At 39.3% G+C, this 21,635-nt stretch overlaps 1 protein-coding gene across 1 annotated transcript; it reads right to left on the bottom strand.

Moving 5' to 3' along the window:
* Positions 1-2,223: 2,223 nt before the first annotated feature.
* Positions 2,224-17,091, bottom strand: LOC137983698 (substance-K receptor-like). Its single transcript, XM_068830860.1, has 2 exons — positions 17,001-17,091; positions 2,224-3,228 (listed from the first exon to the last, which is right to left on the bottom strand). Exons 1-2 carry the CDS (start codon positions 17,013-17,015, stop codon positions 2,326-2,328), a joined length of 918 nt encoding a protein of 305 aa, XP_068686961.1. The 5' UTR covers positions 17,016-17,091; the 3' UTR covers positions 2,224-2,325.
* Between the last annotated feature and the right edge of the window lie 4,544 nt (positions 17,092-21,635).

Below are 21,635 nucleotides of genomic sequence, written 5' to 3'. Positions count from 1 at the left end.
TTTCTCATAGCGGGATAGCTCAGATAATGATACACCAGGTGGCGCCTTATGCCAGCAACCAGATTTCATTGCAGATATAACCGCTTTTAGCACTGGATCCGTTGTGGTTGCAGATTTTACCTCAGACAATGTTACAGCTTTTGGTACTGCATTTCTTGCAATAAAAGAGATGTTGTCTTCAGACTCGATTCATAATTGTGAGATTCCAAGTTTCCTAGAGGGTGTCTCGAAGCATAATCTGCTGGGTTCGAGGCATCAGGGCGATATTCTACTGTGAATCGGTACTGCCGTAGCTCCATGAGCCAACGTTCTATCCTGGCGGACGGTTTAGAGGTGGGGTTGTTAAACAAGGAAACCAGAGGTTGATGGTCTGTGATTACTTTAAATTCCCCTCCATAGATGAACATGTGAAAGCGCTTCACAGCCCAGTAAACTGACAAAGCTTCACGATCAATCTGTGGATATCTAGCTTGAGTTGGTGTCAGTGGAGAACTGGCATAATGCAAAGGTGTCACTTCATTAGTCGAAACATCTTTCTGGGTCAGGACAGCACCTAAACCAATGGGACTACCATCGACAAAGATCGAAGTAGGTTTCTTTAGATCAAAGTATCCGAGGGTAGTCTTGGTAGACAGTGCCGCTTTTAGGCGTTCGAATGATGACTGTTCTTCCTCAGTCCACTGCCACTTCACTCCATTACAGGTCAGCTGTCGAAGAGGCCTGGCGATTAGTGCAAAATTCTTGACGAACCTAGAGCAGAATGCAGCTGAGCTAAGGAGGCTTCGTACTTCAGATACATTGGTTGGTGGCCCAACATTTTGAAGAGCTTCAACCTTTTTAGAGTCAGGTGACATGCCCTTTTCAGAGAACACATGGCCGAAGAAGAGCATAGTGGGAACTCGAAACTGACACTTAGATAAGTTTATTGTCAGACCACTCTCCTGTAGTTGACGGAACACTTGTCTCAGATGTCGGTCATGAGTGTCTTGGTCTGCGCCCCCAACGTAGATGTCATCACTGATGTTCTTGACGCAGGGTATGCCACGGATTGCATCACCCACCTTCTTTTGGAAGATTTCTGCTGCGCACGAGAGACCAAATTGAGACGTTTGTATTGGAACAGTCCAACGTGTGTAGAAAACGTGCTCAGTGCTCTCGAGTCGGGATGCAATGGGATCTGGTGGTACCCTTGATTTAAGTCGATCTTACTAAACACTTTACAACCGTTCAAATCCGACACTACGTCATCGATGGCCGGTATGATGCGTTGCTCCCTGATGATAGCTTTGTTTAATGAACGCATGTCCACACAAATTTTAATCTCCTTCGGTTTATTCGGCTTGGGCACAACAACAATTGGCGATACCCAAGGGGTGGGGCCTTCTACGCGTTCAATAATGTCATCATTTTCGAGCTGTTTGAGTTTTTCCTCCGCCTGTTTTCTTACATGGAAAGGGACTCGGCGATGTGGCTGAGCCACGGGTTTGACAGATTCATCTACATGTATGCGTGCTGGTTCACCTTTGTACTTGCCCGTTCCACTAGTTAGATTAGGAAATTCCTTGAGAAAATCTGGTTCATCAGGTGGCAGACTAACAGGAGGTTCAACCATACTAACAGCTCTAATAAGATTTAATGCTTGTGAGGTTGTGCAGCTAAGTATGGAGCTTGATGAACCCTTTGCGGCATAGAATGTTTCCACGGATGAACAGCTATCACTGGTGCCAGTAGCTCGGAACTTTCCACACAGGTTGAGTGGCTTATCAGACATGTATGGATACACTTTGGCACTTGTCTCAACCAGTTGTGGCTTTGATTTAAGGCCATCAAAGTCTCTCTTGCTTAAGATATTCACGGTTGCTCCTGAATCTGCCATAATGCGGATTGGTGTGTTCATGATGGTGACCTGAAAGATAGGCTTGCCAGCTTCGTGTCCCTGTGCACCAATGTTAAAAGTATACTCTTCACTGTTGTCACTATCAACACCGGCCAGAGATGACATTTCACTACTCGGAGACTCTTCAACATCTGCAAACCTGACATGGTATTTACCTCTTGACGTTTTCTTTGGGTGCGAAGATTTGGACCGATTATTGGGTTTGCCACGACAAACATTGGAGAAATGGTTCATTTGCCACAGTTCAAACACTTTTTACCGTGAGCAGGGCAAGTTCCTTTAGCCTGCAGTTCACATCTATTGCTTTCAATTAAATCAAGTCTTCTCAAATCAAAAACTAAGAGTACCCGGAAGAAAATTTTATTTCTCAGTTTGTATATATACTTGATGAACACAAATTCACTAATTAACTGTGTAAAATCTGAAATTTATATGTCACTAAGACGAAAAACCTGAACTGTCTCCGAGCGAAATCTACAACGCAATAATAAAAGCAAAGCTCTTTTGAACTCTGGCATTTTGAATGCATATAGCAATGGATTTATGAAAAAGTTTGCACAAAATAAGAAGACTAGAGAATACCCTAAAAGCCACCTCGTTTGATGGGAATTCTTATCATTCTCCCATGAAGAAAAATGACCAAAAACGAGTGTAATTAGACCTGGTAGCAATAGTGATAACGATATAACTGTTACAATGAACAGTGACTTGGTAAGTTTTCTTTCTCCACTGATTGCACCATGATGTTGAGGATGAGTTCCACAGTACAATTTTATAGCGATGGACGTGTAAGAAAGAAGAATAATAAAAGGGCAACATAGTAGGAATAAGAAGTATGCACCTGCCCCCGCGCTATCCCCTTCCAAAATAATGACTGTAAACAGGGCAGCAGTAAACCAAACAGCCGCAACAGCTGCTCCAAACACCTTCTTTTTGACGAGGCGATGCTTGAATGGATGAAAAGTTGCGTGCACTCGCTCCAAAGAAATAGCAGTAAGGTTTATTGTCGATACTGCTGGAAAGTAAACGGGTGAAGCTCCTGCGATCTTAACTGGATCAAACACGAAGATGTTACAGTCGTTTCCCAGAGACAAAATCCAGAAAATCAAAGTCCATGCATTTAACATGTCTGCAACTGCCAGGCTGATCGTCAGGTACAAGCTACGCTTGCGAAGTCTTCGCTCTTTCAGGAAAACAATGATTGCAAGGGCATTCAGTGTCACTATAGCAACAGCCTCGATGCCAAGTGCTGTCAGCAAGCCAATGCACACGGGTGAAGAAAAAAAATTGAAATTCGCAGTTCTGTTTGGTAGATCAGAGTCATTTCTTATCTACGTGAAGGGAAAAACGACGGTTAGAACATTACTCATCTACGTGAAGGGAAAAAACGATAATTAAAACAGCATAAATTTGCATTCAAAGATAATTCGTTTGTTAAATAACTAATAATGTACATCGAAAATTTACTCATTCCTACTGGCTGCGAGATTTGCAGTGTTCAGGTAACACAATGCAGAAAAGAGGTATTTTTTCCTAAGGAGATAACAAACCAACCATTTTGATTGGTCAATTATAAAAGAAATTCAAAGATAGCCAATCATGGGTGAGTCCTAGAAAGCGCAGAATTCGGAAGCGTGATTTGTGATTTACGATATCTCTCTAATTCTTTTGCGTATATCATCATTAATTTGTAGTTTAAAGGTTTTTTCCATGCAATTTGGAATAAATGGGCTCATATAAGTTTTAAAAGTTTGTTTCAAAGACTTCAGCCTTAAGTGCTCGTGATTAACTCTATAATCAATATGTCATTTGAATGGGAGTGCGAGTACACTAAATGTAACCTTAGACAAACATTTAGTCTTCGTCTTGGGCAGTTTACTTAAACTTTGCTTTGAGACAAAGCTTTAACATTGGACCAGTTTTAGGTTTTTTGATCTTATTTTAGCATTTAAGCTGTCAAACGACCAAACAAGTCGAAAGTTAATATATAGATTTATTCAAGCCTAAAACCGGAGCTCCCAGGTCATTTATTCTTACTGGCTGTAGGGTTAGTGAAAACAAAAGGTTTTGGAACTGTCCTCGTTTTGGTCAGTTTCCGGTTTCTGCTTAAAACTAAATCATTTTCTTCACTTTCTTCTATAAAAAATATTCATTGCCTAAGTAGTGAATTCCGGGTTAAATTTCACGCGAAAAACCGTTATCGCATGAATCACGAAGCAATGGGTGCGATATCGGTGTCTTTAAGAGAAATTGACTTTAGAATTCTCCAGTTGTGCAATGAATTTTTCTTGAATCGCATGAGAGAGTACATGCACATCCTCAGCGAGCGAACGGAAAAGGAAAAAAGCCATTTCAGAGTAAACTGTCAGTAGCCAGCGAATAGAAATCACGCTAAAATTATGAACGTGATGTGACAGGTCGTTATGGAACTTTGTCAGTTCAAGGTCAAAAAAGAGTTTTCCTCATGTGCTTTATTCCACTTTATTTCTAAAAACGAGATTGTTTACATTTTGATGTATTTCATCGAAACATGTCAGTGGCTTGGGACAAGAATAGCCAAAGTACGGCAACCAAGAAAGGGCAAACTTCAAACAAGATCCGCTCCAACAAGTTACCTGTACGTGCATTAAACAAACTTCTGAAAACGCGGTTGCAAGCTAGTGATATTTCTCCTTAATTTTACGAGAACTGATCGCGATTATTTGTTTATAACGTAAAAGAAAAATCTCTTTGTCACTGTCGAGGCACATCGCAAAGCAGTTGGCCGGCAAACAAAGTACGTAAAATAAGAAAAACAGTTATTCGCTCGTATTTTAGAGCAAAACAAACAAACAAATCAACTATTTCTTTATTTCCAAAAAGGGTAAAGATGATTGTTATTTAATTCCAGTTGAGATGAAAAATTCGAGTTTCATTCCTGAAGAAAGGAAAAAATGATTAAACCACTTTTTAGACCCCGTCCACACGTATCCGGATATTTTTGAATCCGCAACTTTTTCTTTCCGGATTCAAAAATATTTCAATCTACACGTAGCGCATTCAAATCGAATTTGCCCATCCACACGTATCTGAAACGTATCCGGTTCCCCCTAGTACTCAGGACTCCTCGAGGAAACAGAGGTAACAAAGCATGCGCCACGAAGCCCTCGGCAGCCATCTTAAGAATTGATTTCACGGTAAGGAACTGGGCTCAAACTTGTTACGTCATCAGAAAAAAAGTATATCGCCATTAAAAAAATATCCGGATTTGGCGTCCGCAAGGTTCCGGATTCATATCGAATTAAAAAAATTTCCACTCTGGAGAACGTGTTTAAAACGTTCCGGATTCACCAGCGAATTCGCAGGATACGCGTGGACAGAGGGCGTGTCCGGAAAGAAAAATACCCATCTACTTGAAATTACGCATCCGAACAAATTAAAAATGAACACTAAGCTTTAAGTTTATATCCCTGCGAAGCTTGACTCGAATAAATGCGTAGCCACCAGTGTGGACCACAGCTATCATGATAGGTCTAACTGGATTGAAACCGGCGACAAATGCAGAAAGAATATATTTTCCAAGCCGTTTTCCGCCTGAACACGAAAAGCATCGACTGTTAAGAGCTTAAGTTGACTTAGTGTGGCCGTGTAGGCGCGTAGAGCCACAGAAAGCGTGTGAAAAATGAAGCTTCGTTTATGTTTAGGTGTCCTGATTACAAGAAGTTAACCTGGCTTGAGCGTGCAATCCAATCAAAAACCAGTACCTGGTCAACTAAGAAAAACAGCCGACCTCGATGAGCTCTAAACTTACATTAAAGCCAGGGATATGGTCACGTAATACTGGTTAGTGGAAGCCTTGCTTTGACAGGTGTCAATTCACCATAACATGGATGTTCAATATCAAAGATGTACGCTGTAAAGTAGCAGGAGTTGTTGGCCACCATGTTGGGCATAAGTACAACGTGATACTGGTCACATGGAGGGGTGGACGTACTTAAGGGCGATCTATGATGTCATAGCTGAATCCAACATTTCTCGCATCGAGGGTTACCATATTTTCTTAACTATGGTGCTCCTCGCTCCAATAGAAAGCTCTAGATTCTAGGACGAGAACGACTACAAGTACGAGATTTTCCTCATAGAACAGCAGTGAGCGCGTGCAAACCAGGGTCATTTTGGCGGGAAAATGTGATACCGTCGTCATTTTAGTACGTGGTTTTGCAAAAAATGTCGTCGTGTCAAAACAAGTCAACAACAAAGTAGCAGTTTTGGCATTTCGATCAGCAAACAGGCCCAGTTATCAGCTATAAGAATGACATAGGAACCTCCTCAGAAAGCTCGATAGTTACTTGTTTTTTTTTTTTTTTTTAGGCCACTATCAATGCCTGTGAAAAAGTATCAGGAGAGTTAAGGCTGCTCGCACACTCCCTTGTTCTACCTTTGGCAGGAAACCGGGAACTGAATCTTTGTCGCCGTGAATCTTTGAAAACAGGCCTCAATGCCCAGTTTGCCTCTCTGGAGGTGGCAAGTTTTATTCTGCAGCGCCTTTGTTAGGGGACAAGGGAATCCTACCATAGGAAAGTAGGAGCAGGGCTGTTAACATCCCAGTCTAACAAGGAGACAACCGCTAAACTGTAACCCTCAGCTCATGTTGGTTACATGGGTATCGTTAATAGTGGTATTAGGTCAGATGTACAATTTAAAGCTGGCCAATTACTAAATTTCTTTAAGGAATAGCAAACATCTATTTACGGTTCCTTACCGTACAGTGTGTATCTAACCGTGAACTTGAATTTCGTTATCTTCTAGGTTACACCGCGTTACATGCCAAGTTCCCCCCAAGTTCTGTTTTTGAGCAAGGAAGTTATTGATGCAGAAAGTAATGATAATTGACCGTCCCTGGAAGCGCCCACCAAGGGTATTAAAGACCAGGTAAAGCTATAATCCCCGCAGTTACGAACGCAACGTTTGCAATTGCGTAAAGAAGCCTGAAAAATTCAGAATTTCAACAGGGTTTGAACCCGTGACCTCGCGATACCGGTGCGACGCTCTAACTAACTGAGCTATGAAGCCACTGACGTTGGGAGCTGGTCATTTGTTGGTTCCAATGTTCCTGTGAGGAATTAATCTACGATGAACTGATATATGAAATGGATCATATATGAACTGCGGATATGAAATCAAGTAAAGCTATGATCCTCGCAGTTATGAAAGCAATTTTTGGAATTACTTGAGGAGGGAAAAAACACTCAATTAAAGTACGGTAAGACGATTTTTATTTAAATCGCTACATTTTCATAGGTCACAGAAACAATCGTTATTTCATCCGTTATATTTGTTATTTAAAGTTGCAGAAATATTTTGGGGCATCATATCACTGCTCCTCACAATGGTGAGGAATTAATAGCACAAGGCGGAACTATTTTTTATGGGCTTTCATGTTTAATACTTGTTTTTGCAACAAGCAAATGGCATAATATTTTGCCAAAAATAAAATATTTGGAGACTAGAATCTTTCTTGTGGTGTCTCCATGTTGCAAAGCAAAGGTAAAAAAAGGCTTGTGGCAGATATTTTATCAGGACTTATATGGCTCCCTGCAGCATGTCCTCTAATTTTTTTCGGCCTCTTCTATGTATTATGGCAGGAGTTCGCCAGGCTCATCAGCACCTTTCAAATGGATATCAGGAGGCAACCCCCTGCCCCACCCATTATTATTTTTTATGGAAATCAGAATAGAGTCAATTACATTAAGATGCCTCCCTTGATCTGCCACTACTTTACTGACTCATTCTCAGCTGTTTTAAGCTAACTTTAAGGTGTAATGTGCTTGTGGAATTAAGGTGACGTAAGGTCCTAGAGTAGGCCTACAGGTGGACAACCCTAAGGAACTACTCATCCGTTTTTTATTGCTGATATTTCACTGCCAAATATCTGTATGTCGGATCACCTTCCTGTATATTTCACAAATACACCAGGAATAAATGGGATAGAAAACACAAATCTATTGAATATCGTGATAATAAAAACTTAAACAAAGATAATGTACAGCGTGATTTAGACAACGTCTCATGGGACACTGCCTTTGAATCGAATTGTGTAAATTCTCGATTAATTGGAAAAAATTCTTAATGAGATTCTTAATTGCCAGATTCGACTGAAAACAAAGCGAGTGAAAAGACAAACCCAACCTACGAGGATGACAACTGAAGTTCATGAAAGCATAAAAACAAGAAACAAGATGCTCAGAAGAGCGTGAGAGACAAACAACCCGGAAGATTGGAGTCATTACTCCAACGCTAAATGTAGAACTGCCAATATCATTAAGGGATCAAACGGTCCTTTTTTGTGAGCGAGTCGACCAAACTAAAGGAAATCCCAAAGGCATTTGGAATACCCTAAAAATCCTAAGTTGCTCAGGCAAACGCACGACTAAAATTGTTGAATTAGAGACGGAAAATGGGACAGTATACGGTGAGTTATTTGTAGCCAGTGAATGAAACGACTTTTCACTAAGATTCTGGAACAATTAGGAAAGGACGATTACTCTGGTGAGCCTGTCTTTAATGATTCAAAACTGAAGAAATTTATTTTCTCCAGGCTGAGCCCCACCACAAGATTTTTCATATCCGGAAAATAAAAGGCAGCAGGTTGCTGATATCATCAGTAAGATCTTGGTCAACAAGCCGACTGATCATGATGGTTTGAGTGTGAAAATTCTCACACTTATCATACCTGAAATTAAACCGCAGCAGGTTGCTGATATCATCGGCAAGATCTTGGTTAGCAAGGCGAATGGTCATGATGGTTTGAGTGAATCTCGATGGTGTTACCAATTTTAACGCTCAGATCTTTGAGTCGTCTCCATAGCACGTTAGCTGACTTCTGATCTTTGTACGGAAATACAATAAGGACGGTTTTTCCTTAGTATTGCACTTGTGGTGGTTTCTGGGCATCCGATTGAACATAGTCGACAAAATTCTTAACAGTTCTGTTAATTAGGTCTTCTGGGTATTTAAGGCGTTTGAAGATATTTTTGAGCTTTTCGCACTCACTAGAGAATAATTGCCAACTTGGAGACAACCGATAGGCCCTGTTAAGCATGGTCGTAAGCAGGCCCACCGATTTCCATGGTGAAATGTAGAGAGACGGATGAATGCTGTGAAAAATGTAAGCTTTCGGCTATCAGTCTATAGCCTTTAAGGAATAAAGGCTATAGACTGATAGCCCAAAGCTTATATTTTTAACCTCTTTAACCAGAAAACGTTTTTTACTTCAAGAACTCTCTTATGACCTAAAGAAGGTGAAAGATGTTAAATCTTTTAAAGGGAAATTGTGTATGAATGTAATCGTGAAGCAAAGACAGGATATTTTGACTATATTTTAAGTAGTTATGTAGCTTTTTTTAATCAAGTCTATAAAATAACTTTAGATGGTGAATAGTTTTTAAATACTATTTTTTTCCAATTCTTATAACAACAGTGTAAAACCTTTTTAATATAAATTTTGGATTTTATGTTTTGTAGAGGGCCACACATTTATCACTTTTTTATTACTGTCACGGGTTTACCCTAAAATAAAGGCCATCCTTCCTTCCTTCCCTCTTTCCTTCCCTCCTTCCTTTCTTCCTTCCTTACAAGGATGCGAGAGCGCGTGACGTCACGTTATTCAGGCAGTTGTAACGGCGGATTCAACTGATCGAGGAAAATGTTCCATATTTATTTTCAAAAAGTCATTTTATGGACAGCCAGATAAATAAAGTTCACTCACCCACTATTTTCTCCGTTGTCCTGAGTGATGTGATGGGTTTTTGGGACCCTTCAGTTTCTCCTTCAGATCCGACGCGTCGTCACATACAATATAAATAGACAAGGCGTGCAGCTTCGAAGACCGCTCACGGCCGAGTGCCTGAATTTAGCCGAATTTCTCCAAAGGTTCTTCCAAAGGTTGCTCAAATCCCAGCCTTTGGCACGTAAAAATAAATAATTTTGCTAGCATCGAGCCAAAAATCATCGCATATACACGGCTCTGCAACCTCAAAATCCTGCTCTATTTTCATGCTTCACTCAGGTTTTTGCTATCGTTATATTATCGGGAGAGGACTGAGCCATCAATCGAATTTGATCAAATCAAATTAACCAATCAAAAACCGCAGATTTCCCCCAAGAGAGACAAAATTATTAATCTGTGATTTTTGATTGGTATATGCTAACAAAGTGGGCAGAAGCTTATGCGATTCCCAACCAGCATGCTACAACTTGGCCCAAAGTCCTTGTAAAGAACTGTAGTTGCAGGTATGCCTACAAAGCGATCAAGGACGCGGTTTTGAGTCCCAGCTGTTCGAGGAGATGTACACAGATGAAAAAGACCCGATTAACCGCTTACCATCCAAAGGGTGTTGGAGTAATTGAGAACATCCACAACACTATTTGGAGCATGCTAAAGGCACGAGCTGAAGGTGACCCCCAGAAATGGGATGAACAACTGGATTTTTGCATGATGGTTTGCTGGAATAGTGTCCATTCCTCCACAAGCCAAATATTTGAACTAATGTTGGGGAGGGAATTGCACATTCCTCTGGACAGGGTAATGGGCAGGCACCGTGTCAGTACACTGAATTCGTAACTGATCTCTAGAATGGGTTGGAAACTGAATAGCGTGAAGTCAGAGAAAATGACAAGCGAGAGGCATCAGTGAAGATGGATTTCTGGCCAGAATCAAAGACCAGTGCTCTAAAGGAAATCCTCTGATTGTAATGCAGAATAGATCCTCAGCAGTTTGCAGCAAATAACCAACCACGTAAAGATGTTGGAGCAGAAACAAATGGCAGAGAGGTGTTGCAGAGAGAAATTGAAGCCAAATTTGTTGACGAAAGCTCGAGCAGATAAAAGACCTTGAGATACTATACACAATGTGTTTTTGCCTTTTTGTGAAAAGATTAGGGTAGATTGACTTTGTAGTTACTCTAGAGTGGTTGTGAATCCGGAGATCCACTGTAAGGGAACACTGTACATGTTATACACGATGTTAGGACTGGATGCACGTGTTCTGGCAAAATTAAACTCGATGCGATCGCAAGGACATTTTTTCTGTAACCTTTTTCGATGATATTTGGACAAAAGAAAAATAAAAATAAATTTTCCCGAGAAAGTCCTGTTTATTTGGGGTCAATAAATTTCTCCGGGATAGTCCTGTTTATTGGAGTCGCTTTGAAAAGGATCCTTAAGTGATTTGAAAACTGAATAAACTCTTCGGTTCTCCTGTTTAACCTTAAGGGACGAGACAAAAGCTGAGGGTGAATAAATATTCCTTAAATTAATGACTTCCTTGACAGCTGCTTGCCATCCTCGTTTAAGGTAATTCCCTTGAAAATGACGTACCATCCAGATTTCTGTCAAACTTAGCACAATTGATATTCATGCACAGGACATTTAAAAAATGCAATAAAAATATGAGGTCACCATGCTTGTCTTCGCGCTCCATGCGCTGCTGGACCAGTGATGCTATCATTGATAAACTAGGATGGAAGCCGCTCTCAGAAAGAAGACATGAGCACATCAAGGAACTGGTTAATAACTGTCTTAAGGGCCTTGCTCCTGACTTATTAGAGGATTATTTCAACACCAAGCATTGCGACATTCATTCTTATAACACTAGATCTAGAGGAAACAGCTTTTTTGATAAAATCAACTTAGAAATTTCAAAACGTGGATTTTATTACAGAGGTGCAATGATTTTTAATCGTAATTGTTAGTGCATATCTCTTATTTTCATTTGCCATTATATATTTTTGTGTTATTTACATTTATTCAAGTTAGTTTTACAGGGCCCATATTGATACCAGTTGTATAACTGAAATGGTTACCCTGTATAAATATTATAAACATTATTATTATTACTATTATTAGTGTTTTAGCGAATTACGCGAGAAGCGTTCGAAACTTGATCAACTGGAAAATTTGTTGTTCTATAGCAAAAGCTATTGAATATTACTGAAAACTTGAGCCTACTTGCTTGTCCGGGCCAAAATCTTTAAGTAAAGTGATTTCAAATTGCTCGATCTTGTAAAAAAAAAAAAGGAAAGCAAATTGGACCACTACATCATCACCTCACACTCAGTGTCTGGCTCCAAATGCAGTTTTCACGTCATTATATATAAATATTACAACTTCTACTATCCAACTTTTTTTTTTCTTAAAATATGTTTTCCGCGTACCTATTACGAGTACATAACACCATTATAAAGAAGGGGTCACCGTGCTCGTTCAGGAGAAAATAGCCATTCCTTGACAGATTAAGCTTGGCGTCAGTGATAATGCGCCATTTTATCAATGTGCGAGAGCTACTGCGCGCGCCAATAATAACAAAAGTAATAATCATAATCATAATCATAATCATAATAATAATAATGATTTTATTAACAGCATTTCTTCGAGGTGGCTCTTCATCCGTTAATATCTAACTAAAGTTAATTACAATTAAAACAAACTTAGGAAAGACTAGGTTAAAAACGCCAAATAATTGATATTTACAAAGAAAAAATAATATATAACCTGGACCTGGCTTTATCTTGTAGCAATTTCTCTGTCTCCTTAAAAAATACATTTGGTTCCATGGAGTTCCTTAAGGAAAGGGGAAGGTTATGGAATAAATTAGCAGATTCATCTTGAAACGTATTGGCGATCATTGATCTTTGAAGCTGTATACCCTTGCTGGAGCGTGAGTCTTGTGTGTACGTTTAAGTATACGCCACTTGCGTTGTTCAGTTCGCCAATGACCCTAACCCAAAAATTTAGCAGTCGATATTCGAAGCAGAGAAGACATACAAGGCCTAATGATAGGGCAGGAAGAATTTAAGCTAGTGCAATGTGCTGAAGACCTTACTCTGTTTATAAAACTCATCCTTCAATTGTTTGATAGATTTACAATTTATTTAGACTTAAAGGTTAATCATAGCGCCGAAGGCGCGCTCTCGCGGAGCACCATTGTTAAGAAAATATGGTAACCCATCGATGCGAGAAAATTTGGTTTTATAGCCATGACGTCATGAACGTCCGTACACACGTCCGTAGGTCCACCCCTCTATGTATGCCCATGTGACTAGTGTCCTGCTAGTTTACAGCATACATCTTTGATATTGGACATCCATGTTTTGATCAATTGACACCTGTCAAAACAAGATTTCTGCTGACCAGTATCACGTGACCATATCGTTGGCTCAAGCTTAGAGCTCACCGAGGTCAGCTGTTTTTTTTTAAGTTGACCGCTGACCAGGTACTAACATTCGATTGGAGTGCAGGCTCAACCTAGGTTAACTCACTCACCCAAACTAAGCGAGGCTTCATTTTTCGCACGCTTTCTGTGACTCGACGCGGCTACACTGCTCTGCTACGTCAACTTTAGTTCTTACACAGTCAACGCTTTTCGTGTTCAGGTGGAAAACGGTTTGGGAAATGTTTTCTTTCGCCTTTTCGCTGGTTTCAATCCAGTTTGACATATCATGATAGCTGTGGTCCATACTGGCGGCTACGCAGTTATTCAAGTCAAGCATCGAAGGGATATAAACTTAAAGCTGAGAGTTTATTTTTAGTTTGCTTAGAGCTGCTTTTTTTCTCTGTATTGCAAATTTTGACATATCTTTAGAAGCTCTGATAAGGTTACATGATGCCTGGAAGACCTATGACTAGAACTTAAACGAAAGGAGAGCGAAAGAGAACGACAACGACAAAACAGAATACCAGTAATAGCTCATACTTGTTGGAAGAAGTTACATGTACTCCACAAATTCTTTCCTTGGGCACTGAACCGTTTGTTATTTTTACGGATGCGTTATTTAAAGTGGATGCGTATTTTTAAAAAGTGGTTTAATAGGTGTTTCCTTTTAAAAAAAAAACTGATTTGTAACCAGATGGTTCCATGGTAAAGTATAAAAAAGTGTTACACTGGTTAAAAATATTATTGAAAAGATCTTAAAATCCCAACGTTTCGGCTACTAACATGAGCCTTCTTCAGGGGGTAATAAAAACATATAACGAAGTGACAAGTGTATTTAAAATCGCGTAGGTGCTAATAAAAAACAGAATATATTACAAAATCAGTTCTTGTCCAATAACGCCAGGGCCCTGTACTCTTGGAGCTGGTACATGCCATCATCGCGGTTAAGCGGACTTTTTGCATGTGTTAATTTGAATTCCCATGCCTCTAAGAGGCGTCGTGTTCGCTACTACGTAATACTACTGCTACGTAATATTATAGACGATTCCTACGAGATTGTGTGGCCACACTGTAAAGAATGTTCGGTGAGTGCAGATTTCTTGGGTGTTCTTGTTCGACCGCTTTTTGGTGTTCTCTGAGCCGAGTATTGAACTTCCGTTTGGTCTCCCCGATATAGAGTTTGTCGCAATTTTTGCAAGGAATGGAATAAATTACCCCGCGCGTCTGATCTTTTGAAACGGGATCTTTCGTCTTAGGAAAAAGGTTACCAATGGTTTGGTATGGTTTTAAGGCGACTTTGATATTATAACTGTCCAAAACCCGCTTGATCGGCTCCGTTGTTCCTTTAACATAGGGTAGGACGCAGAAACTCTTTACGTCATCCGGCGCAAGTTGACCGTTGTCTTGTCGATAAACAGACACGTCGAGGAAGGCTATTTCTTGGTTTTTTCCCTTTCAACGGTGAATTGGATCGATGGTTCAATGTTGTTTAGGTGATCTTGCAAGGTTTGTACAAGACCAGACTTAACCGCGGCACATACGTCATCGACATATCGTTTCCAAAACCGAGGCTGGACGAGAGAGGTGGACAAAGCCCGTTTCTCCAGGTTCTCAATGACCAGATTGGCCATAACGGCTGACACAGGAGAGCCCATCGCAGTACCAAAGATCTGTTGGTAGTGGGTATTGTTGTACTTGAAATTTGTTGTTGACAAACAAAATTCTAATAGGTCAACAATGTCCTCAACCGGGATAGCAGTTCTATCGTACAGAGTGTCATCTTTAGACAGCACATCGGTAGCAACTTGAATAGCAAGTTCCACAGGAATTGAAGTGAAAAGAGAAACGACATCGAACGAGACCAGTTCGTCTTCTTCTTCGAGCTTGGTGACATGATGGCGTGTACCTGCCCCAAGAGTACAGGGCCTTGGTGTTATTGGACAAGAACTGATTTTGTAATATATTCTGTTTTTTTATTAGCGCCTACGCGATTTTAAATACACTTGTTACTTCGTTATATGTTTTTATTACCCCTGAAGAAGGCTTATGTTAGTAGCCGAAACGTTGGGATTTTAAGATCTTTTCAATAATATTTTTAACCAGTGTAACATTTTTTATACTTTACCAGGTTTTTCCTTTGTTCAGGAATAAAACTCGAATTTTTATTGACAACTGGAATTAAATAACAATTATCTGTACTATTTTGGACACAAAGATAAAGTTGAATTTTTTGTTTGTTTTGCTTTAAAATGCGAGGGAACAAGTGCTTTTTTAATCCGTTTGTCCAACTGGTTTTCGATGTGCCTCGACAATGCCAAGAAAATTTTGCCCTTATATTATAGACACGTAATCGAAATGAGTTCTCGTAAAATTAGGGGGAGATTTCACTAGCTTGTGTTTTCAGAAGTTTGTTTAAAGCACCTAAAGGTAATTTAGTGTTCGTCCTTTCTTGGTTGCATTGCCGTATTTTGCCGATTCTTGTTCCAAGTCAAGTTGGCGTGTTTCAATGAAATGAATCAAGATGTGAATGATCTCGTTTTCAAAGATACGATTCGTATACGCTACGTGTGGACGCAGATATTTTTGTATCCGCATAAAAAAAAATTGCGGATACAAAAATCTCCGGATACGTGAGGACGGGGCCTTAGTAGTGCTGTGCGTTGCAATTAATAATGAAAATAAAAATGTGAAAAGAAAAAAAAAGAAAAGAAAAAAAAGATTGCGGAAAGGAAACACCAGGGAATCGCCATAAATTTAAGCCAATACTAAGAAAGCGTTCTGAATAAATTTTCCCAACCTTATGTTACAACAGCGTAGGCGGAGCTTAATAAAAACTGGATCGATAATTTGATGGATAACCGTGCTTGTCGCCTGTTATGTCATTGGCAGTAATATTATCTCCCGACTTCCTCTTCAGCTGCTTGATCGAAGAAACAGATTTTGCTCAATTTTATACATCACAACCTCAAGCCAAAACAGTGCGTTTGGTTGATGAAACGACTCCATCCAGATCAAACATATTCAATAGAGACCTTTGCAACTACTTTTTTTCTGACAGAGTTGCATTAAACTGTGGGGACACTTTGATTCAAATTCTACCTTTTTGGCAAAGAATTTCGTCAAATTAGGAAACGCTTATGACAAACAGGGCCTGGACCTAACTATTTCTGCCTTTGTACTTTGTTCTCTTTTTATATATTTTTTTGTTTTTGTTTGTTTGTTTGTTTGTTTGTATCCCAATGCTTGTTGTCAACGGTTTCGCTTCTCATAACATAAACTGAATAGTAAGAACAAAAACGAAGTCAAATTAAGCAAAAATCAGTTTTTTCTCCCTTCTCAGTCACTGAACAATGACACAAATTTTAGGTAAGCGTATACAGCATTGCGTTCTAAGATGATAGCAATCCAGCTCAAAAAATGCTCCTAAAAACTGATATTCTCAATAGGTTTTTTTGTTTTTTTTTTTACGGTACCTCCAAAGCTAGATGCTAAATTTAATATTCTTCCGAATCCCAGTTCAAGCGATCCCGAAATAACTGTGCGCTGAGATATTTCAAAACGGGGACCACCAAATCTTCATCTCCGCTACATTTCAGCTTGCTTGAGAATTTCAAATGGTGACTGCTTCGAGGCTACTGTTTATCACTTTCCTTATACTTAAGATTTAAGAAATGTCGGTAAAGTTGAGATTTCTTTCATTGAAAGAAGAGTATACAAGGCTTTTATATTACTCAAAACGTGTCGATTTTGAAAAACAGGATCATGCTATTTGTATGTTTCCAAGAAAAATATACAGGTTGATAGATTTACAGTTAAGTGGTTAAGGAAGCATTCTTCACGAAATCTTGTAATTTTGTAGTTTCAAAATGCTTTTTTGGAGAGCACGAAAAGAGATTTGAATTGCATACGCACCTGGAAATTAGTCATCACGCTTTCATTTAGGGACCTTCTCGAATAGCTGTTGGTGTTTTTTTTTTCCGGACACCCGTTCAAGCTATTCGGAATTGCGTCAGTTCTGTTTTGTCTGTTTTCATTTTTGCATATTAAATCATTCATTTTTTTGCAAGTACGAGCAAATTATTAATTACCCAAATTAATTTTTTTTTTTTCTAGTCAGCAACAGGCTGGACAGATGAACCTCGGAATCAATCACCAAATTCCATTCAAAGGACAACCAAAATAATCCTACTTTTAACCAAATGGGCTTTGAGATGCATTTTATCTGCAGCTTCCATAGGATTTGCATAGGAATAAAATCTGTAAACATGTCCCACCAAGCTCACCATAAATTTACTTAAGAAAATTAAAAAAGCACCATCACCTTTTTAATGACGCTTGCAGCATTTGTGTATAATAACACCTGTTCGAAGTCTTGGTATTGGTCGTTGATACTTTGCAGAATTACTTACATATAACTTCTAGTCATTAGAGCTATAAAATACTGAGAAGCTTGTAGTTTTATTACCGTTTTCCTTTTGTGTCTCCTCGTAACGTTGCATGTAAAGTTAGAAACAATTTGAAAGCATTTTTGAATTTCTCGTCATTAACATCAACAACAAGTTTGAGCCGAACGTTTATCATTGATCACCTGTTAAGGACGCCTTCGGCATTGTCAAATAACGACTGTTTGAGGTCTTGTTAATGGTTGTTGACATTTGCAGAATTAACTTCTAGCCATTAGAGATATAAAATAGCTTTCATTTTTTGTCTGGCGAGTTAGAGACAGTTTGCTGCGTGTTTTAGTTTTAAGAATGCAGCATGCTTTACATGCGTATATCCAGTGGTGAAGCACTTCCCCTATATTTTTTACTGACTAGAAACAACCAAACACACCACAATAAGTATTTTTAGTACAAAAAAGATTCGTAACTTACAGTTTCCGTCATTTATAACAGATTTCAATTTTCGCTTCAGCAGTGGTAATAACAATATTTTTGCAGCTTTCATCCTTTGTTTTAACTTTGTCATGCCTTTCTTCCATACTCTCTGCGTTAAGTATTAAATATTCAGCGCCCAATTCCACTTCCTTCGACTTGTATCAGAAACCCAGCTGTCTTCAAACCTCCGACATTCGTCAGATGAGCTTCGCGCACGAAATCTTCCACTCCCTAGTACTCCTTATGGGGCGCCGATTGGGACATTATTGTATATTTTAAAAATATATCGTAAACTTACAATTTATGCTAAACTTTCGGTGTTATGGAGTGTTCTCAGTATGAACTTTATGCAGAACTCAACAATTATGGTCAACTTTACTTGTACGGTTTAGTTTGTCTTAAACTTGTTCTTTTGTGGAGCGTTTCAACTGGAATTTATGCCAAACTCAAAAGTCATGCAAAACTCAAAATTTATCGTCAACTCAAAATTTATTCCCAACTCAAAATTTATGGCATGATGCATTGCGCGCAAAACAACCAGCACGGGAGGAACTGGTACGGCTGGCATCTTCAATACAATATGGCGGCGAGAGTAACTCGAAGACCTAACGGTCTTGCTTATTTTTTCACTGCTGCATGGCAACTTGTGTCTGAAGTGGAATCGTACTTTTCATCTCATGAAGATGGCAACCTTGACAGACTCGAACTACTGGAGGGTCGTCTGGAAGAGGCCTGAGAGACCAATTATGTTGTTATTCACCGATCGGAGGACTTAAGGAAAATCTTCCTACGGTGAGATTTTCTTCATTTCTCACTTAGAGTTAGGTCATGAAGTACTTACTGCAAAATGAAAAAAAAATGGGGTTCACCGACTTTGTTTCGGAGAAAATGGCAGTCGAAAAATGCCTTTATTTCGAGAAATCATCATAATAGCGAGATGTAGCCTTATCTGCTCATCCATCGAAAATCATAAAAATAAACTGTTAGAGTGAAGGCTTCCGTGCATAGGTTTTTAGGAGTGGGATTTTTAGATAACTGCATACCGCTAGGGATGTCGTAAACAGTAGAGTTCATCCTCGACGAGCGTTTTCGTACGCTCTATCCGTTGCAACCACTACCGGAATTCGATGGCACGAGGAAAGAAAATGTTATAAAAAGATAACTTCTTACGGTGGGAATTTTTTCATTTCATCATGTTTTGTAGATAGTAAGTAAAGTAAGAGATTCATCATTAAAAAAAATAGGGGTTACCGATTATCTAAACGAGTAAAATCGATGTGACTTTGTAAAGCTCTTAGAAATTTCGTTTATCACGCTTTTGCGTGACCTGTCGGGGAAGGACTGGTACCTAAGACAGGTTCGATCTTTGAAGGGATGAAAGGTTCTTACCGAAAAAAAAACCTTCTCGAGCATAGCAACGAAGTTTTAAGCAGGCGTCATCTTCATTTGTTTAGTGTTTGCATATCTCTTCACTGCCGTCATGTTCATCTTCTGAAGTGTGGTTTTTGCTAAATTTAATCCCTGGTTGTTTCCACGCAGGTCCGCACTATTCAAGCGGACGAGGACGAAAATACTGCTCTGTTTTCACGAAAGTAAAGGAAAGGAACTTCAAAAACATGCATTCATTTTGAATTTAAGTGCGTAGGGTAATAAAAACCTTTTTAAAAAGCAGCCCATTAAATTTACGCAACGGTTCGTCCTCGAGTTTTCCAAACTTTCAGCCACTACTCGATCAGCTACCTTTCCCAGAGCTTTTCTATCCTCCCGCTCACCTCTCTTTAACGTTTTATGATGATTCGGAAATAAATTTGCCATTCTTTTACCGGCCTGGAACTTTTTCCCCGGCGTTTTTGTGGCCATCTTACTTTAACTAATGCTTGAAAAATATTTATGAAAGTCAAGTAGACTAGTGCACGACTGATAAAACTACACGAATGTCAGTCGTGCAGTAGTCTGCTTGACGTTCATAAATATTTACTGGGTTGCCAGTATGGCAATCCCAGTCGGAAAGTGGGTGGGATTTGTTCGTTTTATTTTTTCCGTGTCGGTAATAGTCTTGCCTGTAACTTCCCTGGTAAGTGGTGTCTTTGTGCATAGAGCCTTCTGCGCGTATTTTCTTAGGATCGAGAGGATAGTGGAAATGCGTAGATTTCTCTGGTGGACACAGTAGAATCATTAACTTAACCTGCAATGGCGTCGAAAGTCATGTAACGCGAATGGCGTTTTAGTGGATCCTTAAACAAAATATACCCTTATGGAGCTCAATAATGGAACGTCAGTTCGATAAACTAGGCAGGCGGTGAAAAACAAACACCTGGAGTCTTAAAAGCGACGAGCAATGGACTTCGACAACAATCTATCGCCCGTCGAGCCGAAATCAAAGTGAGCTGTATTTCTAATATTTTACCAAGTGTGCTGTTATGTAGAACACTGAAACCAAATGGAAAATTCTCTGGTAACTTATGGGTTCAACAAAGACAGAGAAAAAATGGAACACCTTAACTGGATCTGTGATCAAGTCTGCACAGTCTTCAGTAAAAAAGTAATTGGAAATGTGACAGCCAAGAATTATTTGAAAGAAAGCTTGTCGTCTATTTTGTGGTTCATTATTCAAAGAAAAGGTTCTTCATGGAAACGGTTTGATCCTGAAATTTAGTTTGTTTTAATATTGCGCATATTTGACACGACTGAGTTTTTTCTCTTCACGCACGTAATGAAATAGGAAGGGAGTTTTGCCTCTAATAGCAAATATATTGTTTGTTCCAAAAAATTGTTCGCTGGAAAAGGTCGCCTTTATGAATTCATCATGTTTTATAATATGCGACCTTAACTGGATAGTTTTTATGCCAATAGTAAAGCATTTTCGTCTCAAAATGATGTTAGAGTCTTTCTATTGTGCTAACTTAATTAAATGTAAATATACATTCTGCCTCGTGAGTTTGTTATTCTCGTTAACCAGCAATGGCGTCTAAAGTCATTGCAACGCGACTGGCGTTTTAGTCAACAAAATATGCTCTCATGGAGCTCAAGAAGGGAACGTCAATTGGATGAACAAGACAGGCGATGATGATCTGGAATCTTAAAAGCGACGAGTAATGGACTTCGACAACAATCTTTCACCCGTCCAGCCGAAATCAAAGTGAGCTGTATTTCCAATATTTTATCACGAGCGTAGTGTTAACCAAATGGAAAATTATCTGGTAACTTATGGGTTCAACAAAGTCAAGTAAAAAATAATAATTGGAAATGTGACAGTCAAGAATTATTTGAAAGAAAGCGTGTCGACTATTTTGTGCATCATTATTCAAGGAGAAGGTTCTTCAGGAAAGGGTTTGAACCTGAAATTTATTTTGTTGCGTACATGGTAATTTGACACGATTGAGTGCACGCAATGAAATTGGAAGAGGTTTTTGCCTCTAAGACCAATTAGGTATGTTGTTTGTTTTAATAAATGTTTCGCTGGAAAAGGATATGTTTTAGGTCACCCATTCAGATACTAACCCCGCCGGACAGGGTTTATATTGAAGCATGCCCGCCGATCTACCGATTGAGGGAGGACAACCCGTACAAGCTGTCCAAGCACTGATATTTACCAGTAACGTCCCTGTTCCTCCAAAAATAGAATTATCTGGAAACCTTGCTAATACGTGGAGAAGCAGTGGAAGCAGGT

Source organism: Montipora foliosa, chromosome 13 (genome assembly GCF_036669935.1).
Source record: "Montipora foliosa isolate CH-2021 chromosome 13, ASM3666993v2, whole genome shotgun sequence".
Taxonomy (NCBI): Eukaryota; Metazoa; Cnidaria; class Anthozoa; order Scleractinia; family Acroporidae; genus Montipora; species Montipora foliosa.
This window is presented reverse-complemented; position numbering and strand designations above follow the sequence as displayed.